Source organism: Leucoraja erinacea, chromosome 37 (genome assembly GCF_028641065.1).
Source record: "Leucoraja erinacea ecotype New England chromosome 37, Leri_hhj_1, whole genome shotgun sequence".
In the NCBI taxonomy this organism is placed as follows: domain Eukaryota; kingdom Metazoa; phylum Chordata; class Chondrichthyes; order Rajiformes; family Rajidae; genus Leucoraja; species Leucoraja erinaceus.
In genome coordinates this window covers 4,229,608-4,254,995 of record NC_073413.1, presented here as the reverse complement: position 1 = coordinate 4,254,995, position 25,388 = coordinate 4,229,608, and the positions used below count along the sequence as shown (strand labels likewise).

The following is a 25,388-nucleotide window of genomic DNA, read 5'->3' as shown; positions in this document are numbered from 1 at the left end:
AATTAATAAGCGTCCTGCTCCTTATGGTGGCCGACTAGGACAAGGGGAGATGCAGCGAGGCCTGGGTGTCATGGTACACCAGTCATTGAAGGTAGGCATGCAGGTGCAGCAGGCAGTGAAGAAAGCGAATGGTATGTTAGCTTTCATAGCAAAAGGATTTGAGTATAGGAGCAGGGAGGTTCTACTGCAGTTGTACAGGGTCTTGGTGAGACCACACCTGGAGTATTGCGTACAGTTTTGGTCTCCAAATCTGAGGAAGGACATTATTGCCATAGAGGGAGTGCAGAGAAGGTTCACCAGACTGATTCCTGGGATGTCAGGACTGTCTTATGAAGAAAGACTGGATAGACTTGGTTTATACTCTCTAGAATTTAGGAGATTGAGAGGGGATCTTATAGAAACTTACAAAATTCTTAAGGGGTTGGACAGGCTAGATGCAGGAAGATTGCTCCCAATGTTGGGGAAGTCCAGGACAAGGGGTCACAGCTTAAGGATAAGGGGGAAATCCTTTAAAACCGAGATGAGAAGAACTTTTTTTCACACAGAGAGTGGTGAATCTCTGGAACTCTCTGCCGCAGAGGGTAGTCGAGGCCAGTTCATTGGCTATATTTAAGAGGGAGTTAGATGTGGCCCTTGTGGCTAATGGGATCAGAGGGTATGGAGAGAAGGCAGGTACAGGATACTGAGTTGGATGATCAGCCATGATCATATCGAATGGCGGTGCAGGCTCGAAGGGCCGAATGGCCTACTCCTGCACCTAATTTCTATGTTTCTATGTTTCTATGTTTATCGGACACATATGATTACATTTATTTATAGATATTGTTTATGACACTTTATAAATATTTGTATTTTGTTTTTTGTATGCTGTTTCACACTTCCTTTTAATTCTTTTATTCTGTCCGAAATAAATAATAAAATAAAAAAATTAAAATAAAATTTCAATGCAGCTCTTTTTCCCGGAGTTCACCCTCCTGCCGACCCTTGCTCTTCGACTGACACTGACCTGGGGAAGTTGATTTCAATGTAGTTCTTCGGCACAAATCCCTCTTGTCCATGGATCTCAGCTTTGTACCAGTCGTCCTCAGTGCTCAGCACCTGGAGGAGAAGATGCACAAAGTTAAAACGGGAAGTGCGCCCTCCCCCCAAAATACGCAGGCAGTCACACCCCCCATCTACCTCCTGACTGGACAGAGAGGGACGAGAACACAAACGTATGAATTAGCAGCGAGACATCTCTTCCCCTCTCAAGCCCGGCACTCCGTTCTTGTATAGGAAGGAACTGCAGATGCTGGTTTATACCGAGAATAGACACAAAGAGCTGGGGAAATTCAGCGGGACAGGCAGCATCTGTGGAGAGAAGGAATGGGTGACGTTTAGGGTCGAGGCTCTTCTTCGGACTTGTGCCTCTCTCCATTCTTGTAGTCGGGAATGGACATGAGTCTGAAGAAGGGGCCCGACCCGAAACGTCACCTGTCCATGTTCTCCGGAGATCCGCCCCTGTCCCACTTAGGAAACCTGAACGGAAACCTCTGGAGACTTTGCGCCCCACCCAAGGTTTCCGTGCGGTTCCCGGAGGTTGCAGGTGGTTGCTGGAGGTTGCAGGTAGTGGAAGCAGGTAGGGAGACTGACAAAAACCTCCGGGAACCGCACGGAAACCTTGGGTGGGGCGCAAAGCCTCCAGAGGTTTCCGTTCAGGTTTCCTAAGTGGGACAGGGGAATTAAATTCGACTTTACTTTAGACTAGCGAGGGACAACGTGAAAACAGGCCCTTCGGTCCACCAAGTCCGCGCCGACCAGCGATAGCCCCGTACACTAACACAATCCATACACACAGTAGGGACAATTTACAATTTTACTGAAGCCAATTAACCAACAACCCTGTGAAATGTGGGAGGAAACCGATGTACCAGAAGAAATCCCACGCAGTCACAGGGAGAAGGTACAAACTCCGTACAGACAGCATGTGTGAATGGATATTGTTCTTCACTGGACATACTTGGGCATGTGATCCAAAGCCCGGACACACTTTAGAGGCAGGTAGTTGTGAAGGTAGGGCGAGACATATTGGGGAGCACAACAAAAGAGCCAGCAGAGACACTGTGGGCCGAATGGCCTTCTGCGAAGGATCTTCACCTCGGAGAGGTTCTGTGAATTCTCGAGATGTGTGTGGTTCATGAGCAGACCACTATGAGAAAGATCTGGGTGGCCTTTTCCACACCAAGGGTGATGGGTGTATGGAACGAGCTGCCAGCTGAGGTAGTTGGGGCAGGGACTCCCAAGGAACATTTAGATAGTTACCTGGATCGGACAGGGGACAGGTTTGGAGGGGCAGGTGGGGTTAGCGTGGATGGGACATGCTGGCCAGTGTGGGAAAGTCGGGCCGAAGGGCCTGTTTCTGCTGTGTGACTCTGTGAAGATCTGAGACGCTTTAGCTGCAGCTGGTGGCCGCAGAGAGAGGTTTGGTTTCCTCACAGTGCACCACACCTGCACTGCCTCAAAGGGTAAGCCAGCCTTCAGCTCTGCTCACCAAAACCCTTCTGCTCCTCTCCCTGCTTCCTGACACCATCTGATAGCAGAACAACCGACAAAACACTCCCTCTTATCTCACCTCTCATCTCTGACAGCCCGTACACAACCGTCGCTACCTGAGTTGGAAGCTTCTCAACTCGGCTGCCTGCAAGAATCAATCCCCAACTCTCGGCAACGCCTTTTAGTTTCTGTTATCCCGAGATGGGAGCAATACAGTGGCACAAGCTGGGTTTAAACTGACTTCAAACCCACGGCTCATCAGAGATGACCAGTCTTTAGTTTAGTTTAGTTTAATTCAGTTTAGTTTAGTTTAGTTTAGTTTAGTTTAGTTTAGTTTAGTTTAGTTTAGTTTACTGAGTTGGATGATCAGCCATGATCATATTGAATGGCGGTGCATGCCCGAAGGGCCGAGTATACAAGTTTCTAGTATATTATAGAAACATAGAAAACATAGAAAATAGGTGCAGGAGTAGGCCATTCGGCCCTTCGAACCTGCACCGCCATTCAATATGATCATGGCTGATCATCCAACTCAGTATCCCGTCCCTGCCTTCTCTCCATACCCCCTGATCCCTGTAGCCACAAGGGCCACATCTAACTCCCTCTTAAATATAGCCAATGAGCTGTGGCCTCAACTATCTTCTGTGGCAGAGAATTCCACTGATTCACCACTCTGATTTTCTCATCTCGGTCCTAAAAGACTTCCCTCTTATCCTTAAACTGTGACCCCTTGTTCTGGACTTTCCCAAAATCGGGAATAATCTTCCTGCATCTAGATTGTTAAGGGTTTGGACACGCTAGAGGTAGGAAACATGTTCCCGGTGTGGGGGAGTCCAGAACCAGGGGCCACAGTTTAAGAATAAGGGGTTAGCCATTTAGAACGGAGACGAGGAAACACTTTTTCTCACAGGGAGTTGTGAGTCTGTGGAATTATCTGCCTCAGAGGCCGGTGGAGGCAGGTTCTCTGGATGCTTTCAAGAGAAAGCTAGATAGGGCTCTTAAAGATAGCGGAGTCGGGGGGATATGGGGAGAAGGCAGGAACGGGGGACTGATTGTGGATGATCAGCCATGATCACAGTGAATGGCGGTGCTGGCTCGAAGGGCTAAATGATCTACTCCTGCACCTATTGTCTATTGTCTATTGTCTATAGTTTAGTACAGTTTAGTTTAGCTTAGTTACATTTAGTTTAGTTTAGTCACATGTACTGAGGTACAGTGAAAAGCTTTTGCCTGCACACTATCCAGTCAAAAATAAAATGTAAACATGATTATAATAAAGGCATCTAGAGTGCACAGATAAAGGATAAAGTTCAGTTTAGGTTAGGGGTACAGCGTGGAAACAGGCCCTTCTGCCCATCCATTCTGCCCCGACCAACAATCACCCGTTCACACTAGCTCCAACCTACACACTAGGGACAATTTACAGAAGCCAATTAACCGACAAACCTGCATGTCTTTGGAATGTGGGAGGAAACCAGAGCCTCTGGAGAAAACCCATGCAGTCAAGGGTCAAGAGAGTTTTATTGTCATGTGTCCCAGATAGAACAATGAAATTCTTACTTGCTGCAGCACAACAGAATATGTAAACATAGTACACTGTAAACAATATGATAAACGAGAGAGAAGAAAAAAGTTCAGTGTGTGTATATATATATATATAATATATATATACACACACACACACACACACACACACACATATATATACACATACTCATAAGTACACACACACATATATATATATATATACATTATATATACATGTAATATATATATTACCTATATATATATATATATATATATATATATATATATAGGTAATGTTTTAGATCAGATGAAGGGCCAGGAACCGAAACTTCACCTATCCATGTTCTCCTTAGATATATATATATATATCTATCTATATATTAAAACTCTGTGTGTGTGTGTGTGTGTGTGTGTGTGTGTGTGTGTGTGTGTGTGTGTGTGTGTGTGTGTGTGTGTGTGTGTGTGTGTGAGTGTGTGTGTGTGTGTGTGTGTGTGTGTGTGTGTGTGTGTGCGTGCGTGTGTGCCTGTGTGTGTATATATATATATATATATATATACTGTATATATATACGCACACGCACACACACACACGCACACACACACACACACACACACACACACACACACACACACACACACACACACACACAGTTTTAATATATGGATAGATATATATATCTCTGGAGAACATGGATAGGTGACGTTTCGGTTCCTGGCCCTTCATCTGATCTGAAACATTACCTATCCACGTTGTCCAGAGATGCTGCCTGACCTACTGTAGCATTTTGTGTCTCTTTTATGTGTTAGGGTTGGTTTGATCAAGAGGACATCCTGCCTCCCTGAATGTGAAAATGAAACGACTTCTCACGATAGCATGGTTCGCAGGACTCATTACTTGCAGCTTGATGTAGCTGTGCACATACAGGGTGTGGCATGTCCCACAGCATCCTTGCATTTGCCAGGAGCATCTCGTAATGTTAGTTTAGTCTCATATAGTTTAGTATTAGGTTAGTTTAGAATAGTTTAGTTTAGTATAGTTTTGATTTAGTTTAGCTTAGTTCAGTTTATTTTTGTTTAGATTGGTGGTACAGGGCGGCAGGAGGCCCTTCGGCCCATCGAGTCCATGCCGACCAGCGATCCACGTACACTAGCACTATCCTACACACTAGGGACAATTTACAATCCTTACCAGAGCCAATTACCTACAAACCTGTGTTTAAGAAGGAACTGCAGATGCTGGAGAATCGAAGGTTACACAAAAAGGCTGGAGAAACTCAGCGGGTGCAGCAGCATCTATGGAGCGAAGGAAATAGGCAACGTTTCGGGCCAAAACCCTTCTTCAGACTGAGTACCTACAAACCTGTATGTCTTTGGAGAGTGGGAGCTAACTGGAGCACCCGTTGCTGTGAAAAACATGACACTGTGTGGCCACATGGACAGCAGTGGTAGAGTCGCTGCCGTACAGAGTGGGTTCGACCCTGACTGTACGGAGTTTGCACCTTCTCCCCGTGACCACGTGGGTTTTCCCCGGGTGCTCCGGTTTCCCCCCCACATTCCAAAGACGTGCAGGTTTGTAGGTCAATTGCCTTCTGTAAATTGTTCCTAGCCTGTAGGATAGAACTGGTGTACGGGTGATCGCTGGTCAGGGTGGACTCGGTGAGCCAAAGGGCCACCGTTTCCCCGTCATATCTCCGAAGAAAGACTAAACTAAACACGCATGTGCCTGCACAAACACGTGGTCACTAATGCATGCACTAACACGCGGCAATACATTGATGCACACAAACAGGCAGAGCAGAAGACCTCATGATCCTATACACCTTTATAAGATCACCCCTCAAGTCTAAGCCTGCCCAACTTCTCCCTATAGCTCATGCCCTCGAGTCCTGGCAATATCGCCGTAAATTTTCTCTACACCGAATCTAGCCCTTTGCACCTCTGGGGGCGGTGAACTTAGGGGTGGCGGGTGAATTAGATTTGGAGCAGAGTCAGGGAAAGGATGAAACTAGGAACTGCAGATGCTGGTTTACAAAATAAAAGAGACAAATTGCTGGAGTAACTGGGCGGGTCAGGCTGCATCTCTGTAGAACTGTAGAGAGGTGACGCTTCGGGTCGGGACCCGTTCTTCAGAGAAAAGGATGCCTTTGTTTGAATTAGTTTAGTTCAGTGAGAAGTTTTTTGTGGCGAGCTATCCAGTCACTGGAAAGACTATACATGATTAAAATCGAGCCGTCCACATTGTGCAGATACAGGATAAAGGGAATGACATTTAGCACAAGATATAATCTGATTAAAGATAGTCCGAGGGTCTCCAATGAGGTAGAAGGGTGGCACAGTGGCACCAGAGACCCGGATCGATCCTAACTACGGGCACTGTCTGTACGGAGTTTGTATGTTCTCCCTGTGACCTCTTTGGTTTTCTCCAGGCGCTCCGGTTTCCCATCGACACTCCAAAGATGTACAGGTTTGTAAACCTGTTTGTAAAACTGGCTTCTGTAAATTGTAAATTGTCCCTAGTGTGTATGATAGTACTGATGGGCCAAATGGCCTGTTTCTGTGTTGTATCTCTAAAATCTAAAATCTAAATCTGGAGGCATGGATGATCCAGCTTCTGTACCTCTTGCCCGATGGTTGAGGGGAGATGAGGGAGTGACCTGGGTGCGACTTATAGAAACATAGAAACATAGAAAATAGGTGCAGGAGTAGGCCATTCGGCCCTTCGAGCCTGCACCGCCATTCGATACGATCATGGCTGAGCCTGCACCGCCATTCGATACGATCATGGCTGATCATCCAACTAGGTATCCCATCCCTGCCTTCACTCCATACCCCCTGATCCCTTTAGCCACAAGGGCCACATCTAACTCCCTCTTAAGTATAGCCAATGAACTGGCCTCAACTACCTTCTGTGGCAGAGAATTCCACAGATTCACCACTCTATGTGTAAAAAATGATTTTCTCATCTCGGTCCTAAAAGACTTCCCTCTTATCCTTAAACTGTGACCCCTAGTTCTGGACTTCCCCAACATCGGGAACAATCTTCCTGCATCTAGCCTGTCCAACCCCTTAAGAATTTTGTAAGTTTCTATAAGACCCCCCCTCAATCTTCTAAATTCTAGCGAGTACAAGCCGAGTCTATCCAGTCTTTCTTCATATGAAAGTCCTGCCATCCCAGGAATCAGCCTGGTGAACCTTCTCTGTACTCCCTCTATGGCAAGAATGTCTTTCCTCAGATTAGGAGACCTAAACTGTACGCAATACTCCAGGTGTGGTCTCACCAAGACCCTGTCCCAAGACGCGTCCTTGATTATGCTGTTGTCCTTGCCGAGGCAGCGTGAGTTGTGGGAGTCAATGGAAGGGAGGTTAGTTTGTGTGATACTGTGCAGTGCTGGGGATGGCGAGTTCAAATTCCCCTCTGCGCACACCACAAGGAGCCACAGCCTGCCGAGGAGCCTCCCGGAGCTACCTACGCGTCTCACTCTGAGTGTGCACAGTGGTTCGAGTGGCCACCACTGTAGAAATGTGGTGCAAGTTTCATGCATTTGCAAAATGCACTTTGCTGGTGCTTGTGCATCGCCGCGCAGTTTGCAATATTTCTGCAACCCAGAAATGACCTGAAACATCAGCTCTGCTTCTCTTTGCCCCACCTGTGAATGCTTACAACATCTTCTGTCTCCATTTGCAGATTTCCCAGCAATTGCACTTGAACTTGGTTTAAATGAGAAGAACTGCCAGAGGAACGGTCCCACAATGAACCACCGATGGCGAGTGAACGGCTACCACTCACGTGCTGTGAAGGTGCGTCGAACTGCAACCATTGTGGTTCAGAGCCACAGACAGCTTCAGGCTTTAGACTTCAGAGACACAACACGGAAACAGGCCCCTTTGGCCCAGCTGAGTCCGCGCCGACCAGCGATTACCCCGCACACAAGCACCGTCTTACGTAAGCACACTAGGGACAATTTACAGAAGCCAATTAACCTACAAACCCGCACGTCTTTGGCGAGTGGGAGGAAACCGGAGCACCTATGCCGTCACAGGGAGAACATGCAAACTCCACAGACAGCACCCGTAGTCAGGGTCGAATTTGGGCCTCCGGTGCTGTAAGGCAGCAACTCTACCGCTGCGCCCCTTGTATTTGTACTGTATCTGAGATGCTTATCTAACTGTGCCTCACAGGCACCAGGGACCCAGGTTCGATCCAAACCTCGGGTGCTGTCCGTGCGGAGTTTGCGTGTTCTGCCCGTGACCACATGGGTTATCTCACAGGTGCTCCGGTTTCCTCCGGAATCCCAAAGACATGTGGGTTTGTAGGTTAATTGTCCCTCTGTAAATTGCCACTACAGTGTAGGGAGTGGGTGAGGAAGTGGGATAACATGGAACCAGTGTGAATGGGTGACGTTTCATGGGTCACCATGGACTCGGTGGGCCGAAGGGCCTGTTTCCACACTGTATCTCTAAACTAAACTAATGTAGATAGATCTTAGATAAGTGTTTATGTCTAGTGATACGTGGTGGGCTCTATGCAAAAAATGATTTCACTGTAGATAGACACAAAATGCTGGAGTAACTCAATGGGACAGGCAGCATCTCTGGATAGAAGGAATTGGGTGACGTTTTGGGTCGAGACCCTTCTTCAGACTGAACCTATTCCTTTTCTCCAGAGATGCTGCCTGATCCACTGAGTTACTCCAGCATTTTGTGTCTATATTCGGTGTAAAGCAGTATCTGCAGTTCCTTCCACCACAACCAGAGTTTCACTGTATCTCGGAACATGTGGCAAATAAAGTAGCAAAGACCAGGGAACAGGGAAATTCTGCAACATCTCGGAGGGGAGGTGAGCCAGTGGGCTTAATAGGGCCTGTTCCATCGTAGTGGTTGCATGCACACTGAGCAGAGAAACCTCACCTTGTGTTGCGACACTTGATTTTTTTCATTGCAAGAAGTGAAACAGATAAAGAAGTAGAGTTAGTTTCTCAAGCATTTTGCAGAACGCGTTAAATAGGCCAATGTTCGCAGGTCACCGGCCTAAAGCACCAATGTGAACAAGAACCATTTCACTGCCTCCTGCCGCTGCTACCTAGTCTACCAATGTTTCAGTGATATAAAATACTAATCATTTTTAACCATTAAAATAAATGATAGACAATAGACAATAGACAATGCGTGCAGGAGTAGGCCATTTGGCCCTTCGAGCCAGCACCGCCATTCAATGTGATCATGGCTGATCATCCCCAATCAGTACCCCGTTCCTGCCTTCTCCTCCATATCCCCTGACTCCATTCTCTTTAAGAGCCCTATCTAGCTCTCTCTTGAAAGCATCCAGAGAACCTGCCTCCACCTCCCTCTGAGGCAGAGAATTCCACAGACTCACAACTCTCTGTGAGAAAAAGTGTTTCCTTGTCTCCATTCTAAATGGCTTACTCCTTATTCTTAAACTGTGGCCCCTGGTTCTGGACTCCCCCAACATCGGGAACATGTTTCCTGCCTCTAGCGTGTCCAAGCCCTTAACAATCTTATATGTTTCAATGAGATCGCCTCTCATCCTTCTAAACTCCAGAGTGTACAAGCCCAGCTGCTCCATTCTCTCAGCATATGACAGTCCCACCATCCCAGGAATTAAACTCGTAAACCTACACTGCACTCCCTCAATAGCAAGAATGTCCTTCCTCAAATTAGAGGAAGTTATTTTTAGTTTATGATCTTAGTTTATTTCAGTTTCTTTTGAAGATACATCGCGGAAACAGGCCCTTCGGCCCAATGTGTCTGCACCAACCAGCGATCCCCGCATACTAATGGGCCTGTCCCACTTGCCGATTTTTTTTAGGCAACTGCCGGCGACTGTCACAGTCGTAGCAGGTCGCCGAAAAACCGGCGACAACCTACGTCACCCTGGCGACAACCTACGACAGCACCTACGTCAGGAGAAGTCAAGCTACGCTCATTGGCGTCAAACCTTCTGTTGGCAAAAAAATGTCAACGTGTTTAAAATTTAGCGGCGACCAGAAAGACGTTACTGCACGAAATTTTGCGCAACTGAGGAGACTGCTCCCGGGGATCGCCAGCGAACATGTGGCGGCAAACTATTTGCCTGTAGTTGCCTAAACAAATTGCCTAAGTGGGACAGGCCCATAGCACTGCTACACACACTAGAGACAATTTATGGGGCCATGACAGAAATATTTCAAATGTCATTAGAAACGGGAATAGTCCCCGAGGATTGGCGTACTGCGCATGTTGGTCCATTGTTTAAAAAGGGTTCTAAGAGTAAACCTAGCAAATATAGACCTGTTAGTTTGACTTCAGTGGTGGGCAAATTAATGGAAAAGATACTTAGAGATAATATATATAAGCATCTGGATAAACAGGATCTGATTAGGAACAGTCAACATGGATTTGTGCCTGGAAGGTCATGTTTGACTAATCATCTTTAATTTCTTGAAGAGGTTACTAGGGAAATTGATGAGGGTAAAGCAGTGGATGTTGTATATATGGACTTTAGTAAGGCCTTTGACAAGGTTCCTCATGGAAGGTTGGTTAAGAAGGTTCAATTGTTGGGTATAAATGGTGGAGTAGCAAGATGGATTCAACCGTGGCTGAATGGGAGACGCCAGAGGGTAATGGTGGATGGCTGTTTGTCGGGTTGAGGGGGAACCTCTTTACTCAGAGAGTGGTAGCGGTGTGGAATGAGCTTCCAGTGGAAGTGGTGGAGGCAGGTTCGCTGGTATCATTTAAAAATAAATTGGATAGGCATATGGATGAGAAGGGAATGGAGGGTTATGGTATGAGTGCAGGCAGGTGGGACTAAGGGAAAATAATTGTTCGGCATGGACTTGTAGGGCCGAGATGGCCTGTTTCCGTGCTGTAATTGTTATATGGTTATATGGTTATTTTATACCAAGCCAATTCACCCACAAACCTGTACGTCGTTGGAGTGTGGGAAGAAACCAAAGATCTCGGAGAAACCAAAGATCTCGGAGAAAACACAGGTCACAGGGAGAACGTACAAACTCCGTACAGACAAGCACCCATAGTCAGGATCGAACCTGGGTCTCTGGCGCTGTAAGGAAGTGGTTCTACCTCAACGCCACCGTGCCGCCACTGCCGATCTGGTTCAGTCCTGAATACAGTCCATCTGCACTTCACTCTGCCTTGGAAAAGTAACCAACACAATCAAAGACCGTTGCACCTCCAATTTCTCAATCCGCTCCCCATTTCGAAAATAATCTATGCACTTCCCACTGGTGACTTAATCTACATTTCACGCTGCCTCAGAAAAGCAGCCGACACTACCAGGAACATGTCAATCCTTCTTCTTCAAGTTCAAGTTCAAATTTATTTGTCACATGCACCATAAGGTCCAGTGCAATGTAATTTACCATGCAGCGTTACAATTGGAAAAGGACACAATGCACAACCTAATTCAACGCAGACATCCACCACAGCATTCCTCACTGTGGTGGAAGGCAATACAGTCCCGTCCGGCAGAAGTTACAGAAGCTTGAAAGCGCGCACCACCAGACTCAGGAACAGCTTCTTCCCCTCTGTTAACAATCGTCTAAACTGCACCTCCATCAGGTGGAGTACTGTCCCATTCACCTCTACCCCATTGCATACGTTGGCTGTTGGAACTGATGTGTTACAATGCTGAGAACCATATTGTATCATTCTCTTTCACTCTAGCTATTGTGCTTGAGTTCGACTTGATTATATTTATGTATAGTATTACCTGACGATCGGAATCCATGCAGAACAAAGCCTTTTGCTGTACCTCGGTGCACCTTTGACAATAATGAACCTAAACTTGAATGACTTCACTTGTCACAGACCCACAGTGGAGTGAGTCTATAAGTAGCATTTATGCAGCACTTTCTACATGGAGAACCTATCCAAGGCATCTCACCAGAACAAAATATGTCAGAGTAACAAAAAGATTAGATTAGAGATACAACGCGGCAACAGACCCTTCGGTCCACTGATGTCCGCACCGAGCAGCGACCCCCAGCTCATTAACACAGCCCTACACACACTAGGGACAAGTTGCACTTATGCCGAGCCAATTAGCCGACAAACCTGTACGTCTTTGGAGTGTGGGAGGAAACTGAAGATCTCAGAGGGGTCAAAGTACAAACTCCGTACAGACAGAACCCGTAGTCGGGATTGAACCCGGGTTCCAGCGCTGCAAGCACTGTAATGGGCCTGTCCCATGTAGGCGATTTTTTAGGCGAGTACAGGCGACTAGGCTGTCACTGGTGGTCGCCAGGGTGTTGCCTGTATGGTCATGAGCAGTCTTCTCAATTGCCCAAAGAGTCGTAGCATCTTTCTGGTCACCGCTGGATTTTCACCATGTCGGAAACATTTCGGTGACAGTGGGTTTGATGCCGGTACTGACTTATTTTGTTGTTGTTAAAGTGATGATTCTTTATAGAATTATTATAGACAATTTCAAATTTTATGTGATTATAATATATTTTTAAGCACTGTTGTATGTTTTTTTTTTTTTTTTTTTTTTTAATTTTTATTAGAAGTACGGTAAATTACAATACTACACAACACATATATCTTAATACATGTTTTGTACCGCTTCATTTTTTTTTGAGCTTTAAGAAAAAGATTGAAGTAAAGAAAGTAAAGAAAGTGCGCAAGAGTCGTGAAGTGCAAGAGTGTTGGGAAAAGAAAGCCCCTTAGAAAAGAAGTTAGAGAAGGAAGTAAAGTGAGAAAGTAGACCCTAGAAAAGAAAGAAAAAGAAAATAGGAACAATCGCTCTATTATAACATTAAACTCCGCAGAAAGGGGACTACCAACCTGTATGTTCTTTATAATCTAATAAAAATTCAAAGTTTTCTTTTGCTAAAGTGATGTTTCTTTATAGATTTATTGTAGATAATTTCGAATTTTATCTGATTATAATATTTTTGTATGCACTGTTGTATGTTCTTATCAACCTTTTTTAGTGGTTAAAACTTCTGTTTGTTTCAATATCAATAAAAAAAATGCTTGAAATTTTGACGGCAAATTGATGTGTGAAGATATTATATTTCAGAGTAGTGTCTCATGGCATCAAATATTTAAATTTCATATATTTTGATCAATAAAACAAACACAAACACAAGCAATGTACTGTATTGAAATTAAACTCTTCTGGGAGGATGTGGGTGGCCCTGAAAAGGGTATTTTCTCGTGGTCTGTTGTGGGCTGTCTTCCTGGAGTGGTGGACTTCAGTTTGTGGTGTGGGCTGTTTGCTGCTGGTCTTCAGATCACGCCGTTCTGCCATGGTACGCTGCCTAGTTCGGAGTTGTAGTAAGTGCAGAGATGGTGTCTCTGGTCCTTGGCTGTCTTGTTGCAGGTGTTTCCTGGCAATCACTCCAGTGGCACCATCAGTGCAGCCTGTCCTCCAGTTCTCCATGAGCCTGGTGTGACGTTGCCTGTCTGGTTGTCCACTCGGTCACCCTCCGCCATGGCTGCTGCTGCCGCGGCACTTCTGGTACGGATCGGCTTATGGGGGACACATGCTGCGTAGACAATTCTTGGGCTCCTGCTCCATCGTCGTCAGCAAGCATCTGAATCTGCTGGCGAGGATGCCAAGGCGTCTTCCACGACCCTCCTAGCCCTGGACAGCCTGTAGTTGAAGATCCTCTGCTCCCTTGACATCTGCCTGTGAGGGTATGGCTTCATCATCCATGACCTGAGTGCAAAGGAATCATCACCAACTAGTGCGAAGGGGATGTCAGGGTTGGCTTCTCCTGGCAGAGGTTCGGGAACAACCTTCCTGCATCCAGCCTGTCCAACCCCTTAAGAATTTTGTAAGTTTCTATAAGATCCCCTCTCAATCTCCTAAATTCTAGAGAGTATAAACCAAGTCTATCCAGTCTTTCTTCATAAGACAGTCCTGACATCCCAGGAATCAGTCTGGTGAACCCTGCTCTCTGCACTCCCTCTATGGCAATAATGTCCTTCCTCAGATTTGGAGACCAAAACTGCACGCAATACTCCAGGTGTGGTCTCACCAAGACCCTGTACAACCCTGGGTCAGGTTGTCATACTGGCCCAACCTGGGTCTCTTCAGGGACAAAGGCTTCAACCACAAAGACCTCTTCTTGGGTTTCTTCTTCCCCATTCTTCTTGTCCTTCTGTCTTGCAGATCTATAAGCAGGAGGGCATCTTCTTCTTGTGAGAGCAATGCCCTCCGATGTTACTCCATGGCAGGCATGACGCAGAATGATTGGAAGCCCCACCCTACAACCCCTTATATGGAGGCCAAAATGACGTGGATTGTCTTCAGTTGTGGCCAACAGGGTCGTAGCTCGTCGTAGCTTGTCGCGGGTGGATGTAGATTGTCGACTGTGTGGTCGTAAGTTGTCGTAGGTGTGTTCATAGGCGGACGTCCTAAGCCGCCTGTTATCGGGAGCTTTCCATAGCTTGACGTTGACTCGGTGGTAGGATGCTGTAGCTTATCGTAGACATTGCCGTGGGGGGGGGGTCCAGTCGCTACGACTATGGCAGTCGCCGAAAAAAATCACCTAAGTGGAACAGGTCCATAAGGCATCAACTCTACCGCTGCTCCACCGTGGTCGCCCGAAGAGACGGAACAAAAAAATGAAAACAATGAGCAACTTCACTCCAAGATGTGAATTTAGGGCGTGTTTTAAAGGACAGAAAGAGAGACAAAAAGAAAGATACAGCATGGAATCAGGCCCTTCAGCCCATCAAGTTCGCCCTGTCCATCGATCGCCCGTTCCCACGAGTTCGCCTCCACTCACACTAGCTTTTCCACTTCACATTAGCTCTGCTACTACACACCAGGAAACCGGAGTACCCGGAAGAAACCGACACTCTCACGGGGAGAACGTGCAAACTCCACACAGACAGCGCCCGAGGTCAGGTCTCCGGCACTGTGAGACAGCGGCTCTACCTGCCGCTGGGTGGAGATGTCCTGAGGGTGAATGATACCGTGGAAGAAGAGAGAGAGATGGGGCACAAAGAGCTGGAGTAACTCAGCGGGTCAGGCAGCATCTCTGGAGAACGTGGATAGGCGACGTTTAGCATTGTGACCCTTCTTCAGTCTGTGGACCACGCGTTACCAGAAAATGGTGACTCATTTGCAATGTTGAAGGTGGAGACAGTTTCTTCCAAGCTGTTATCAGCCAGTTGAGTCATCCCACCACAACTAGAGAGCAGAACTGAACTACTAACTACCTCTTTGGTGACTGTCGGACTATCCTTTATCGGACTTTACTGACTTTACCCAAGGGGTCCAAATGACAAATAAATTGAATCTTGAATCTTGAAACTCAATGTTATTCCCTTATCGTGTATCTGTACATGGTAAATGGCTCGATTTCAATCATATATTGTCTTTCTGCTGGTTTAACCCGAAGATAGACGCAAAAATCTGCAGTAACTGAGCCGGGGCAGGCAGCATCTCTGGAGAGAAGGAATGGGTGACATTTCGGGTCGAGAGTCTTGTGAGACCCGAAATGTCACCCATTCCTTCTCTCCAGAGACACTGCCTGCCCGGCTGAGTTACTCCGGCTTTTTTTGTGCCGAGCTTGCCTTTCTGCTGAATGGATAGCACGCAACTGAAGCTTTTCGCTGTTCCTCGGTATACGTGACAATGAACGAAACGGAACTGAAGAGGTACAAGTCATCGGTGTCTTCCCCTCATACCGTGACCGAGACAAGTTCACTTCACCCGCGGAAGCTGCTGAGCAGAACTTTTGAGGACACAACAATCTAGCGGCATCAGACATTTCTTAGAACTGCACCATGTAACCAGGGAGCACAGAGAAAACGGTTGATGATTGAGAAGAGGCCACCTGCAAAGAGATGCCATTTCCAAGGCCCTTGTAGATAGATCGTGGAAAAGGGCAGCCAAGTAAGTAAGCAAAGTAAGTAAGTGGGGCAGTAGGTTTATTAATTTTTTTAATTTTTTTAAATAATTTAAATTATTATATAGGGGTGAGATTTAATAAGTTATTCTTCTTCTCACTCCTTTTCGAGCTTGTACAGACACAGAGTTGGACATTGGAAATTTGCTTTTTGTTCTTTTCATTGCTTGTAAATATTGATTGTAATGTCCAATTGTTTGATAATTTCGATTTTGTTACTATTAATGTCTTTAATGTCTTTACTTGTTCGGAATAAATAAAATAAATAAAAAATAAATTAAATAAAATGTATTTTTTAAGAAGCAATTGTACAAGAATAAAGCAATCGGCATTAGAGTCATACAATTTTTGTACAGCTTCATTTTTTAACATTTTACGAATTGATACATAAATTTAAAAAAAGAGAAAAACGGAAAGAATGAAGAAAAAGAAAAAAGACGCAAAAGAGAGAGAAGAAAAGACCCCTGAACTACCAAAGAAGTTCGAGAAGTTAAAAGAGAAAGAAGATTTAAAAGAAACGGAGATATGCCCCCCCTTTCCTCCCCCCTAACACCCCCCCCCCCCCCCCCCCCCACCGCCCCCAAGCATCGGTTTCACCCGTTTATTGGCCAAGTATTCACATACGAGGAATTTGCCTTGGTGCTCCGCCCACAAGTAACAGGATGACATACAGTGACAGTTACGACTGACTCAGAAAACACTAAACATTAATAATAATAAAACATTCATGATAAAACACCATTGATCAAGCATGTGCTTTCCCAGTATCACGTGCTGCTTCCTGTCTGTCAGGAAGCTGGTGATCCACCGTCAGAGGGGTTCAGGCACAGTCAGCTCGGAAGGTTTGGAGTGTAGTAGCTCTGGCACAATGGTGTTGAATGCAGAGCTCAAATCAACAAACAGGATACCAGATCAAAGATGTACAGGACGCCAGCTGTGACACTTCCTGTCTGTAGGCAGATTCCTCCCCATCCTGGATCAGTCCAATCAGGGTTGTGTCGTCTGCAAACTTGAGAAGCTTGACAGAGGTGTCTGTGGAGGTGCAGTCGTTGGTGTAGAGAGAGTAGAGAAGAGGAGAGAGTACGCAGCCTTGCAGAGCTCCTATGCTGAGCATTTGCGGGTCCGAGATGTGCTTTCCCAGCCTCACATGCTGCATCCTGTCTGTCAGGAAGCTGGTGATCCACTGACAGAGGGGTTCAGGCACAGTCAACTCGGAAAGTTTGGAGTGTAGTAGCTCTGGTACTATGGTGTTGAATGCAGAGCTAAAATCAACAAACAGGATCCTGTTTGGAACTGTCCAATACACCAGATTTAATATTCAAGGGAGACACAAGGAACTGCAGATGCTGGAATACTGGGCAAAGCACAAAATGCTGGAGGATCTCAGGCAGGCAAAGAACAAAAGGACAAAGGACATTTATTGTCACATACGAGTTACCATGCAGCCATACGAACAAGATAAACACAACACTCTAGAATTTACCATGAACATCCCCCCACAGAGGAATCACCGTTTCCCACTGTGAGGGAAGGCAACAAAGTTCAGTCTACTTCCTTTTTGTTCACCCGTGGTTGAGGCCTTTGAGGCGGCACGAGGTTCAGGCCCTCTCGCCGGGACGATCGAAGCTCCGGCGTCGGAACGGAAGAACACTCTCAGCGGCTTGGAGTTTCCGAATCGGCCGCTTCCTACGCAGCTTCCGGCTTGTTAAGGGCTTGGACACGCTAGAGGCAGGAAACATGTTCCAGATGTTGGGGGAGTCCAGAACCAGGGTCCACACAGTTTAAGAATAAGGGGTAAGCCATTTAGAACGGAGACGAGGAAACACTTTTGCTCACAGGGAGTGGTGAGTCTGTGGAATTCTCTGCCTCAGAGGGCGGTGGAGGCAGGTTCTCTGGATGCTTTCATGAGAGAGCTAGATAGGGTTCTTAAAGATAGCAGAGTCAGGGGATATGGGGTGAAGGCAGGAACGGGGTACTGATTGGGGATGATCAGCCATGATCACATTGAATGGCGCTGCTGGCTCGAAGGGCCAAATGGCCTACTCCTGCACCTATTGTCTATTGTCTATTGTCCGAGTTCACAGGCCGAGCTGGGCGGAGCTCCAACGCTGGCGATCCCGGACAAAGGATCCCAGACTACGCGATGTTAAAGTCAGCGCCTCCCGCAGCTGGAAGCTCGGCCGACCACAGCTCCACGATGTTACAGTCGGCAGTCCCAACACTCCGGAGCTCCAACACGACGACCCCGGTAAGGCATGGCCCGCTCCGCACTGGAATCCAGTGCTGCGCCGCTGCTGAAGCTCTGGCTGGTCTCCACGCAGGAAAGGCCACGCCAAACCAGATGGTAGGCCGCGTGGAGGGGGGCGAAGATGCGGCTCGGGGAATAGATGCATCCTCGACCAGGAACTGACTGGGAAAAATAGTTTCCCCCTTCCCCCACCCCCCCCCACACATAAAATAGACTAAAGACATCCAAAAACAAACTTTTAGACAGACGAAAAATAACAAAAAGGATGAAAGGACGAACAGCTGCTGACGAGGCTGCCACAATCAACGGCGCCACCACTCGATGGGGGAGGGAGAAAAATGCCTCAGGAGGGGGAAATGGATACGTTATGTTGCAGTCGGGACCCTTCTTCAGACTGATTCCAGTAGAGGGGTGGGAGATGGGAAAGTACGGTGGGTGGGAGGCAGGTTTAATTCAGTTTGGAAAGAGACACATCAGCCAACCGAGTCCAAGTCTACGCCAACCATGGATCACCCACTCACACTAGCTTTTCCACTTCACACTAGCTATCCCACTACACACCAGGGGACGAGTTACATGAACCCGTTATCATGTATCTGTGCACAGTGAATAGCTCGATGGCAATCTTGTATATAGTGTGTGTAGACAAAAATGTTGGAGAAACTCAGCGGGTGAGGCAGCAACAATGGAGCGAAGGAAATAGGCAACGTTTCGTGCCAAAACCCTTCTTCAGACCAAAGATCCTAAAGATAGACCACTCCTGCTAAATGCAATGGGCTGACGTGTAGTACGCAACGGAGCGGAACGTGGGCCTTTTTTTCATCCATTTCAGTAACCCGACCCGACCCGACCCGCAGTGTAATCAACGTTGCGGGGGAACAGTTTGTGTTAATAAATTACAATTCTGAAAATGAGGAGAAGATTTTTACCAAATAACTTTTATTTTTACGAGGATGTTTCCGTAACCGACTTCCGTCTCCGCACTAGTATCCTACGGGATCTTTGGTGCGGAGACGGGAGCCGGTTACGGGAATGGGGCCTTAAATTACCCATGAATCTGCCCATGACCGTACTACGTCTTTTTCGTCGAGTGATCGATCTTGCTCGCTATAGGATCTTTGCTTCAGACTGATGTGAGGGTTGGGGGTGCGGGAAGAAGAAAGGAAGAGATGGAGTTAGTGGGCTGAGGGAGAGCTGCGTGAATGGGCAACATCAGCGCAAACAGACATTCCCTAATGTACAGAGAACACCGAGGGCATTGCTCGAGGGACCTGTATTTGTAATGCTAATTACCCAGTGTGTATGACAACAGGCTAGGCACATGTCTGAAGATAGACACAAAGTGCTTGAGTAACTCAGCCGCTCAGGCAGCATCTCTGGAGAAACAAATAATGGGTGACATTTCAGATTGGGACCCTCATTCGGGCTGGGGTTTGAAGAAGGGTCCCAACCTGAGACATCACCCGACCTTTTTCTCCAGAGATGCTGCCTGACCTGTTGAGTTACTCCAGCACTTGTGTCTTTCTTTGGTATGAACCATCATCCTTGTTGCTACATTTAGGCACTCCTGATCTTGTATCATGATGGCTGCAATTCAGCAGGTCACAGATCAATTCTAGAAAGAAACAGGAAGACCACACGAGGTTCAGTTTAGAGACACGGCTTTGAACGCAGGTCTTTTGGCCCACCGAGTCCACACCGACCATCGATCACCTGTTCACACTAGAGCTATGATGCCCCACTTTTCCCATCCGCTCACAGCACCCTAGCAGTAATTTTACAGAAGGGCCAATTAACCTACAAACCCGCACGTCTTTGAGATGTGGGAGGAAACCAGAGAGCCTGGATCAATCCCACATGGCCGCAGGGAGTACGTGCAAACTCCACACAAATAGCAGCAAAGATCAGGATCGAACCTGGGTCTCTGGCGCTGTGAGGCAGGGGCTCGGCCAGCCGCGCCACCGTGCTGCCCCAAACACAATTGGGGCAGCACGGTGGCACAGCGGTAGAGTTGCTGCCTTACAGCGCCGGAGACAATAGACAATAGGCAATAGACAATAGACAATATGTGCAGGAGTAGGCCATTCGGCCCTTCCAGCCAGCACCGCCATTCAATGTGAACAGTTTGTGATAATAAATTATAATTCTGAAAATGAGAAGATTTTTACCAAAGAACTTTTATTTTTACGAGGATGTTTCCGTAACCGGCTTCCGTCTCCGCACTAGTATCTTTGCTCCGCTACAGGATCTTTGGTGCAGAGACGGAAGCCGGTTACGGAGATGGGGCCAAAAATTACCCATGCATCTGCCCATGACCGTACTACGTCTTTTTCGTCGAGTGGACTATCGTGCTCGCTAGAGGATCTTTGCTTTCTACGCTGTTTCTCGAAGCTAATCAAAATTATAAATGACTTACAGGAAAACATGGACACAAAGTGCTGGGGTAACTCAGCGGGTCAGGCAACATCTCTGGAGAAATTGGGTGGGTGATGTGTTGGTTCGGGATCAGACCCAGAGCGTCACCAATCCTTTATCTCCAGAGATGCTGCCTGACCCACTGAGTTAACTCCAGCACATGGTGTCTATCTTTGGTATAAATCAGGATCTGCATTTCTTTTTATGCATGCTGGAACATGTAGATGGGTTTGGTTACTTTGTTTGCAGATGCTGCAAGAATTGGTGGACTGTGGACTGTGAAAGCGGCTGTCAAAAGGTACAACGGTGTAAAGATGTCACAGATATGGGCGGAGAAATGGCAGATGAAGTTTAATCCAGGCTAGTGTGCGATATTGCACTTTGTGAGGCCCAATGTAATGAGAAAGTACACGGTTAATAGCAGGACCCTTAATAGCATTGATGTATGGAGGGACTGGGGTCCAAGTCCATAGATACCTAAAAGTAGCAACACAAGTAGATAGTGTGGTAAAGAAGTCACACAGTATGCTTGCCTTCATCAGGTGGGATATAGAACCCAGGAAGTCATGCTGCAGCTTTTTAAAACTTTGGTTAGGCCGCATTTAGAGCGTTGTGTGCAGTTCTGGCCATTTGATTACAGGATGTCGAGTCTTTGGAAAGGGTTCAAATGAGGTTTCAAGAATGTTGCTTGCATTAAAGGGTATTAGCTGTATGGGGAGGAAAAAACTGCAGATGCTGGTTTCAATCGAAGACAGACACAAAATGCTGGAGTAACTCGGCGGGACAGGCAGCTGCTCTGGAGAGAAGGAATGGGTGACGTTTCGGGGTTGAGAAGTCTGAAGAAGGATCTCGACCCATTCCTTCTCTCCAGAGATGCTGCCTGTCCTGCTGAGTTACTCCAGCATTTTGTGTCTATCTCTATGGGGAGTTTGGACAAGCTTGGATTGTTTTCTCCAGAGCGTTGGAAGCTGAGGGGAAACCTGATAGAAGTTTATGACGAAGGGAGACACAAGCGGGTGCACAAATTTCACAGTGGAAATGTGACAATAACGAACTGTGGAACAGCATCCCTCTTCCCATCAGAACTGCCCCCTCCATCGAAACATAGAAACATAGAAACATAGAAATTAGGTGCAGGAGTAGGCCATTCGGCCCTTCGAGCCTGCACCGCCATTCAATATGATCATGGCTGATCATCCAACTCAGTATCCCGTACCTGCCTTCTCTCCATACCCCCTGATCCCCTTAGCCACAAGGGCCACATCTAACTCCCTCTTAAATATAGCCAATGAACTGTGGCCTCAACTACCCTCTGTGGCAGAGAGTTCCAGAGATTCACCACTCTTTTAAGTCGAGACTTAAAACTCATCTTTACTCTCAAGCCTTTCTTGATGTCCTCTGAGCGAGGGCTATATGTATGTAGTGATGTATGTATTTAATCTACGAACCAATGTTGTATAACGTTAGTACCTCCACCAATTTAGAGCACTTTGGCCGATGAGAGTTGTTTTTTAAATGTGTTATAGAAATAAAAATGACTTGACTTGACTTGACTTGAGTTGTTGAATTAATGTCTTGCACTCAAATCCTCTTGCACTTCAGGCCAAACTACCACTTGTCTCTTGACTGTTAGCTGCACCTGTGTATATTTGCACACACTGACAGACACACTCGAGGCACCCAGATCCCCTGGAGTGTCAATGTTTTTCTGGTCTCCTTAAATAATACGTCACCTTTTTTAGTATAGTTTGTTTTAGTTTAGAGATACAGCACGGGAACAGATCCTTCGGCCCACCGAGTCCGCACCGACCATCGATCCAAACGCTTTAACACTACCCTACGCACACCCGGAGACAATGTTTACGATTATACCAAGCCAATTAACTTACAAACCTGTACGTCTTTGGAGTGTGGAAGGAAACTGAAGATCTCAGAGAAAGTCCACGGGGAGAACGTACACACTCCGTACAGACAAGCACCCGTAGTCAGGATGGAACCCGGGTCTCTGCCGCTGTGAGGAAGCAGTTCTACCGCTATACCACCATGCCGCCCCGGTTCTTACTTATGTGTCTACCTTCACATTTATCCACATTAAGCTGCAGCAGCCATGTATTGAAGAAGGGCTTTGTCCCGAAACGTTGCCTATTTCCTTCGCTCCATAGATGCTGCCTCACCCGCTGAGTTTCTCCAGCACTTTTGTCTATCAGCCATGTATTTGTCCACTTCCTCCATTTGTCCAAATTGCCCTGAGGCCTCTGTATTTTCAGAGGTCAGCTGTTATCAGGCAGCTGAACCATCCACTTACCAACTAGAGAGCAGTTCTGATCTACCATCTTCCTCATTGGAGACCCACAGACTATCTTTAACCAGAATTTACTGGAGTTTATCTTGCACTAAACGCTGTACCCTTTATCCTGTATCAGTACACTGTGGACAGCTTGATTGTAATCATGTACAGTCTTTGATAGCCAGCAACAAAAAAGCTTTCCGCTGTACCACGGGACACGTGACAATAATAAACTGAACTAAACACATTCCCAATCCCAGACACAAAAGGCTGGAGTAACTCAATGTGTCAGACAGCATCTCCTATTCCTTTTCTCCAGAGATGCTGCCTGATTCGCTGAGTTGGTCCAGCTTTTTGAGTCTAGCTTCGGTTTGAACCAGCATCCACACATTCCCAATCCCAATCAGTCGAACGTGATTGTTTCCAAACCAACTCATGATTTTCCCCACTCCCGTAACTGTGTGATCCTGCAACTGAGCCAATATTGCTGCACAGGTCCCCCACCGATGCTCCGCGCTTTACACTGTCCCTCGGTACACGTGACAATAATAAGGCTAAACTTGAAACCCAAGGTGCCACGTGAAGGGAATTGGAATATGGTGGTTATGGAATAAAACCATTTGCTTATCAGAATGCTGATGTATGCACCACATTATCAAAGGGGCAGTACTGAGGGAGTGCCACACTGCTAGAGGGGCAGCATTGAGGGAGTGCCCCACTGACAGAGGGGCAGCATTAAGGGAGTGCCCCACTGACAGAGGGGCAGCATTAAGGGAGTGCCCCACTGACAGAGGGGCAGCATTAAGGGAGTGCCCCACTGACAGAGGGGCAGCATTAAGGGAGTGCCCCACTGACAGAGGGGCAGCATTAAGGGAGTGCCCCACTGACAGAGGGGCAGCATTAAGGGAGTGCCCCACTGACAGAGGGGCAGCATTAAGGGAGTGCCCCACTGACAGAGGGGCAGCATTAAGGGAGTGCCCCACTGACAGAGGGGCAGCATTAAGGGAGTGCCCCACTGACAGAGGGGCAGTACTGATTCAAGATTCAAGAGAGTTTATTGTCATGTGTCCCAGATAGGACAATGAAATTCTTGCTTTGCTTCAGCACAACAGAACATAGTAGGCATGAATACAGAACAGATCAGCGTGTCCATATACCATTGTATAAATATATACACACACATGAATAAATAAAACAGATAAAGTGCAAATAAGCAGATAATGGGCTATTAATGTGCAGAGTTTTGTTCGAGGAGTTCAATAGCCTGATGGCTGTGGGGAAGAAGCTGTTTCTGAACCTGGACGTTGCAGTCTTCAGACTCCTGTACCTTCTACCTGAAGGTAGTGGGGAGATGAGTGTGTGGCCAGGATGGTGTGGGTCCTTGATGATACTGCCAGCCTTTTTGAGGCAGCGACTGTGATAGATCCCCTCGATGGAAGGGAGGTCAGTGCCAATGATGGACTGGGCAGTGTTTACTACGTTTTGTAGTCTTTTTCGTGCCGCACTGTCAGGGGGAGCATTGAGCAAAGAACCTATAGCGGAGCAAGATAGACCACTCCTGCTAAATGCAATGGGCTGACGTGTAGTACGCAACGGAGCGGAACATGGGCCTTTTTTACATCCATTTCAGTAACCCGACCCGACCCGACCCGCAGTGTAATCAACGTTGCGGGGGAACAGTTTGTGTTCATAAATTATAATTCTGAAAATGAGGAGAAGATTTTTCCCAAATAACTTTTATTTTTTCAAGGATGTTTCCGTAACCGGCTTCCGTCTCCGCACTAGTATCCTATGGGATCTTTGGTGCGGAGACTTAAAGGGTTGGACAGGCTAGATGCAGGAAGATTGTTCCCGATGCTGGGGAAGTCCAGAACACGGGGTCACAGTTTAAGGATAAGGGGGAATTCTTTTAGGACCGAGATGAGAAAAACATTTTTCACACAGAGAGTGGTGAATGTGTGGAACTCTCTGCCACAGAAGGTAGTTGAGGCCACAGTTCATTGGCTATATTTAAGAGGGAGTTAGATGTGGCCCTTGTAGCTAATGGTATCAGGGGGTATGGAGAGAAGGCAGGGATGGGATACTGAGTTGGATGCTCAGCCATGATCATATTGAATGGCGGTGCAGGCTCGAAGGGCCGAATGGCCTACTCCTGCACCTATTTTCTATATTTCTATGTTTCTATGAGACGGAAGCCGGTTACGAAAATGGGGCCGAAAATTACCCATGACCGTACTAGGTCTTTTTCGTCGAGTGACCTATCTTGCTCGTCTCTAGGATCTTTGGTACTGAGAGAGTGCCGCACTGCCAGAGGGGCATGACTGAGGGAGCGCCACATTGTTGGAACTGCACTCCTCCAAGAGAAGAGAGGTAGAATTGAGGCAGCGCTGCCGTCTTTGTTATTGTGGGATTTTTTTGTGCAGCATTAAATGTCTAATCTCCCATCTACCACTCACAAGTCAACACACCAAATCTCTTGCAAGATGTAGGG

The 25,388-nt window shown here is 46.9% G+C and overlaps 1 protein-coding gene across 1 annotated transcript in view; it reads right to left on the bottom strand.

Moving 5' to 3' along the window:
- The window catches only part of LOC129713798 (GRB2-related adaptor protein 2-like), a 56,147-nt gene that overhangs the window by 16,985 nt on the left and 13,774 nt on the right, over positions 1 to 25,388 (bottom strand). Inside the window, exon 2 of the mRNA XM_055663104.1 lies at positions 1,007 to 1,098. Within this exon, the coding sequence (XP_055519079.1) occupies positions 1,007 to 1,098 (92 nt within the window). The remainder of the gene's footprint in view (positions 1 to 1,006; positions 1,099 to 25,388) is intronic.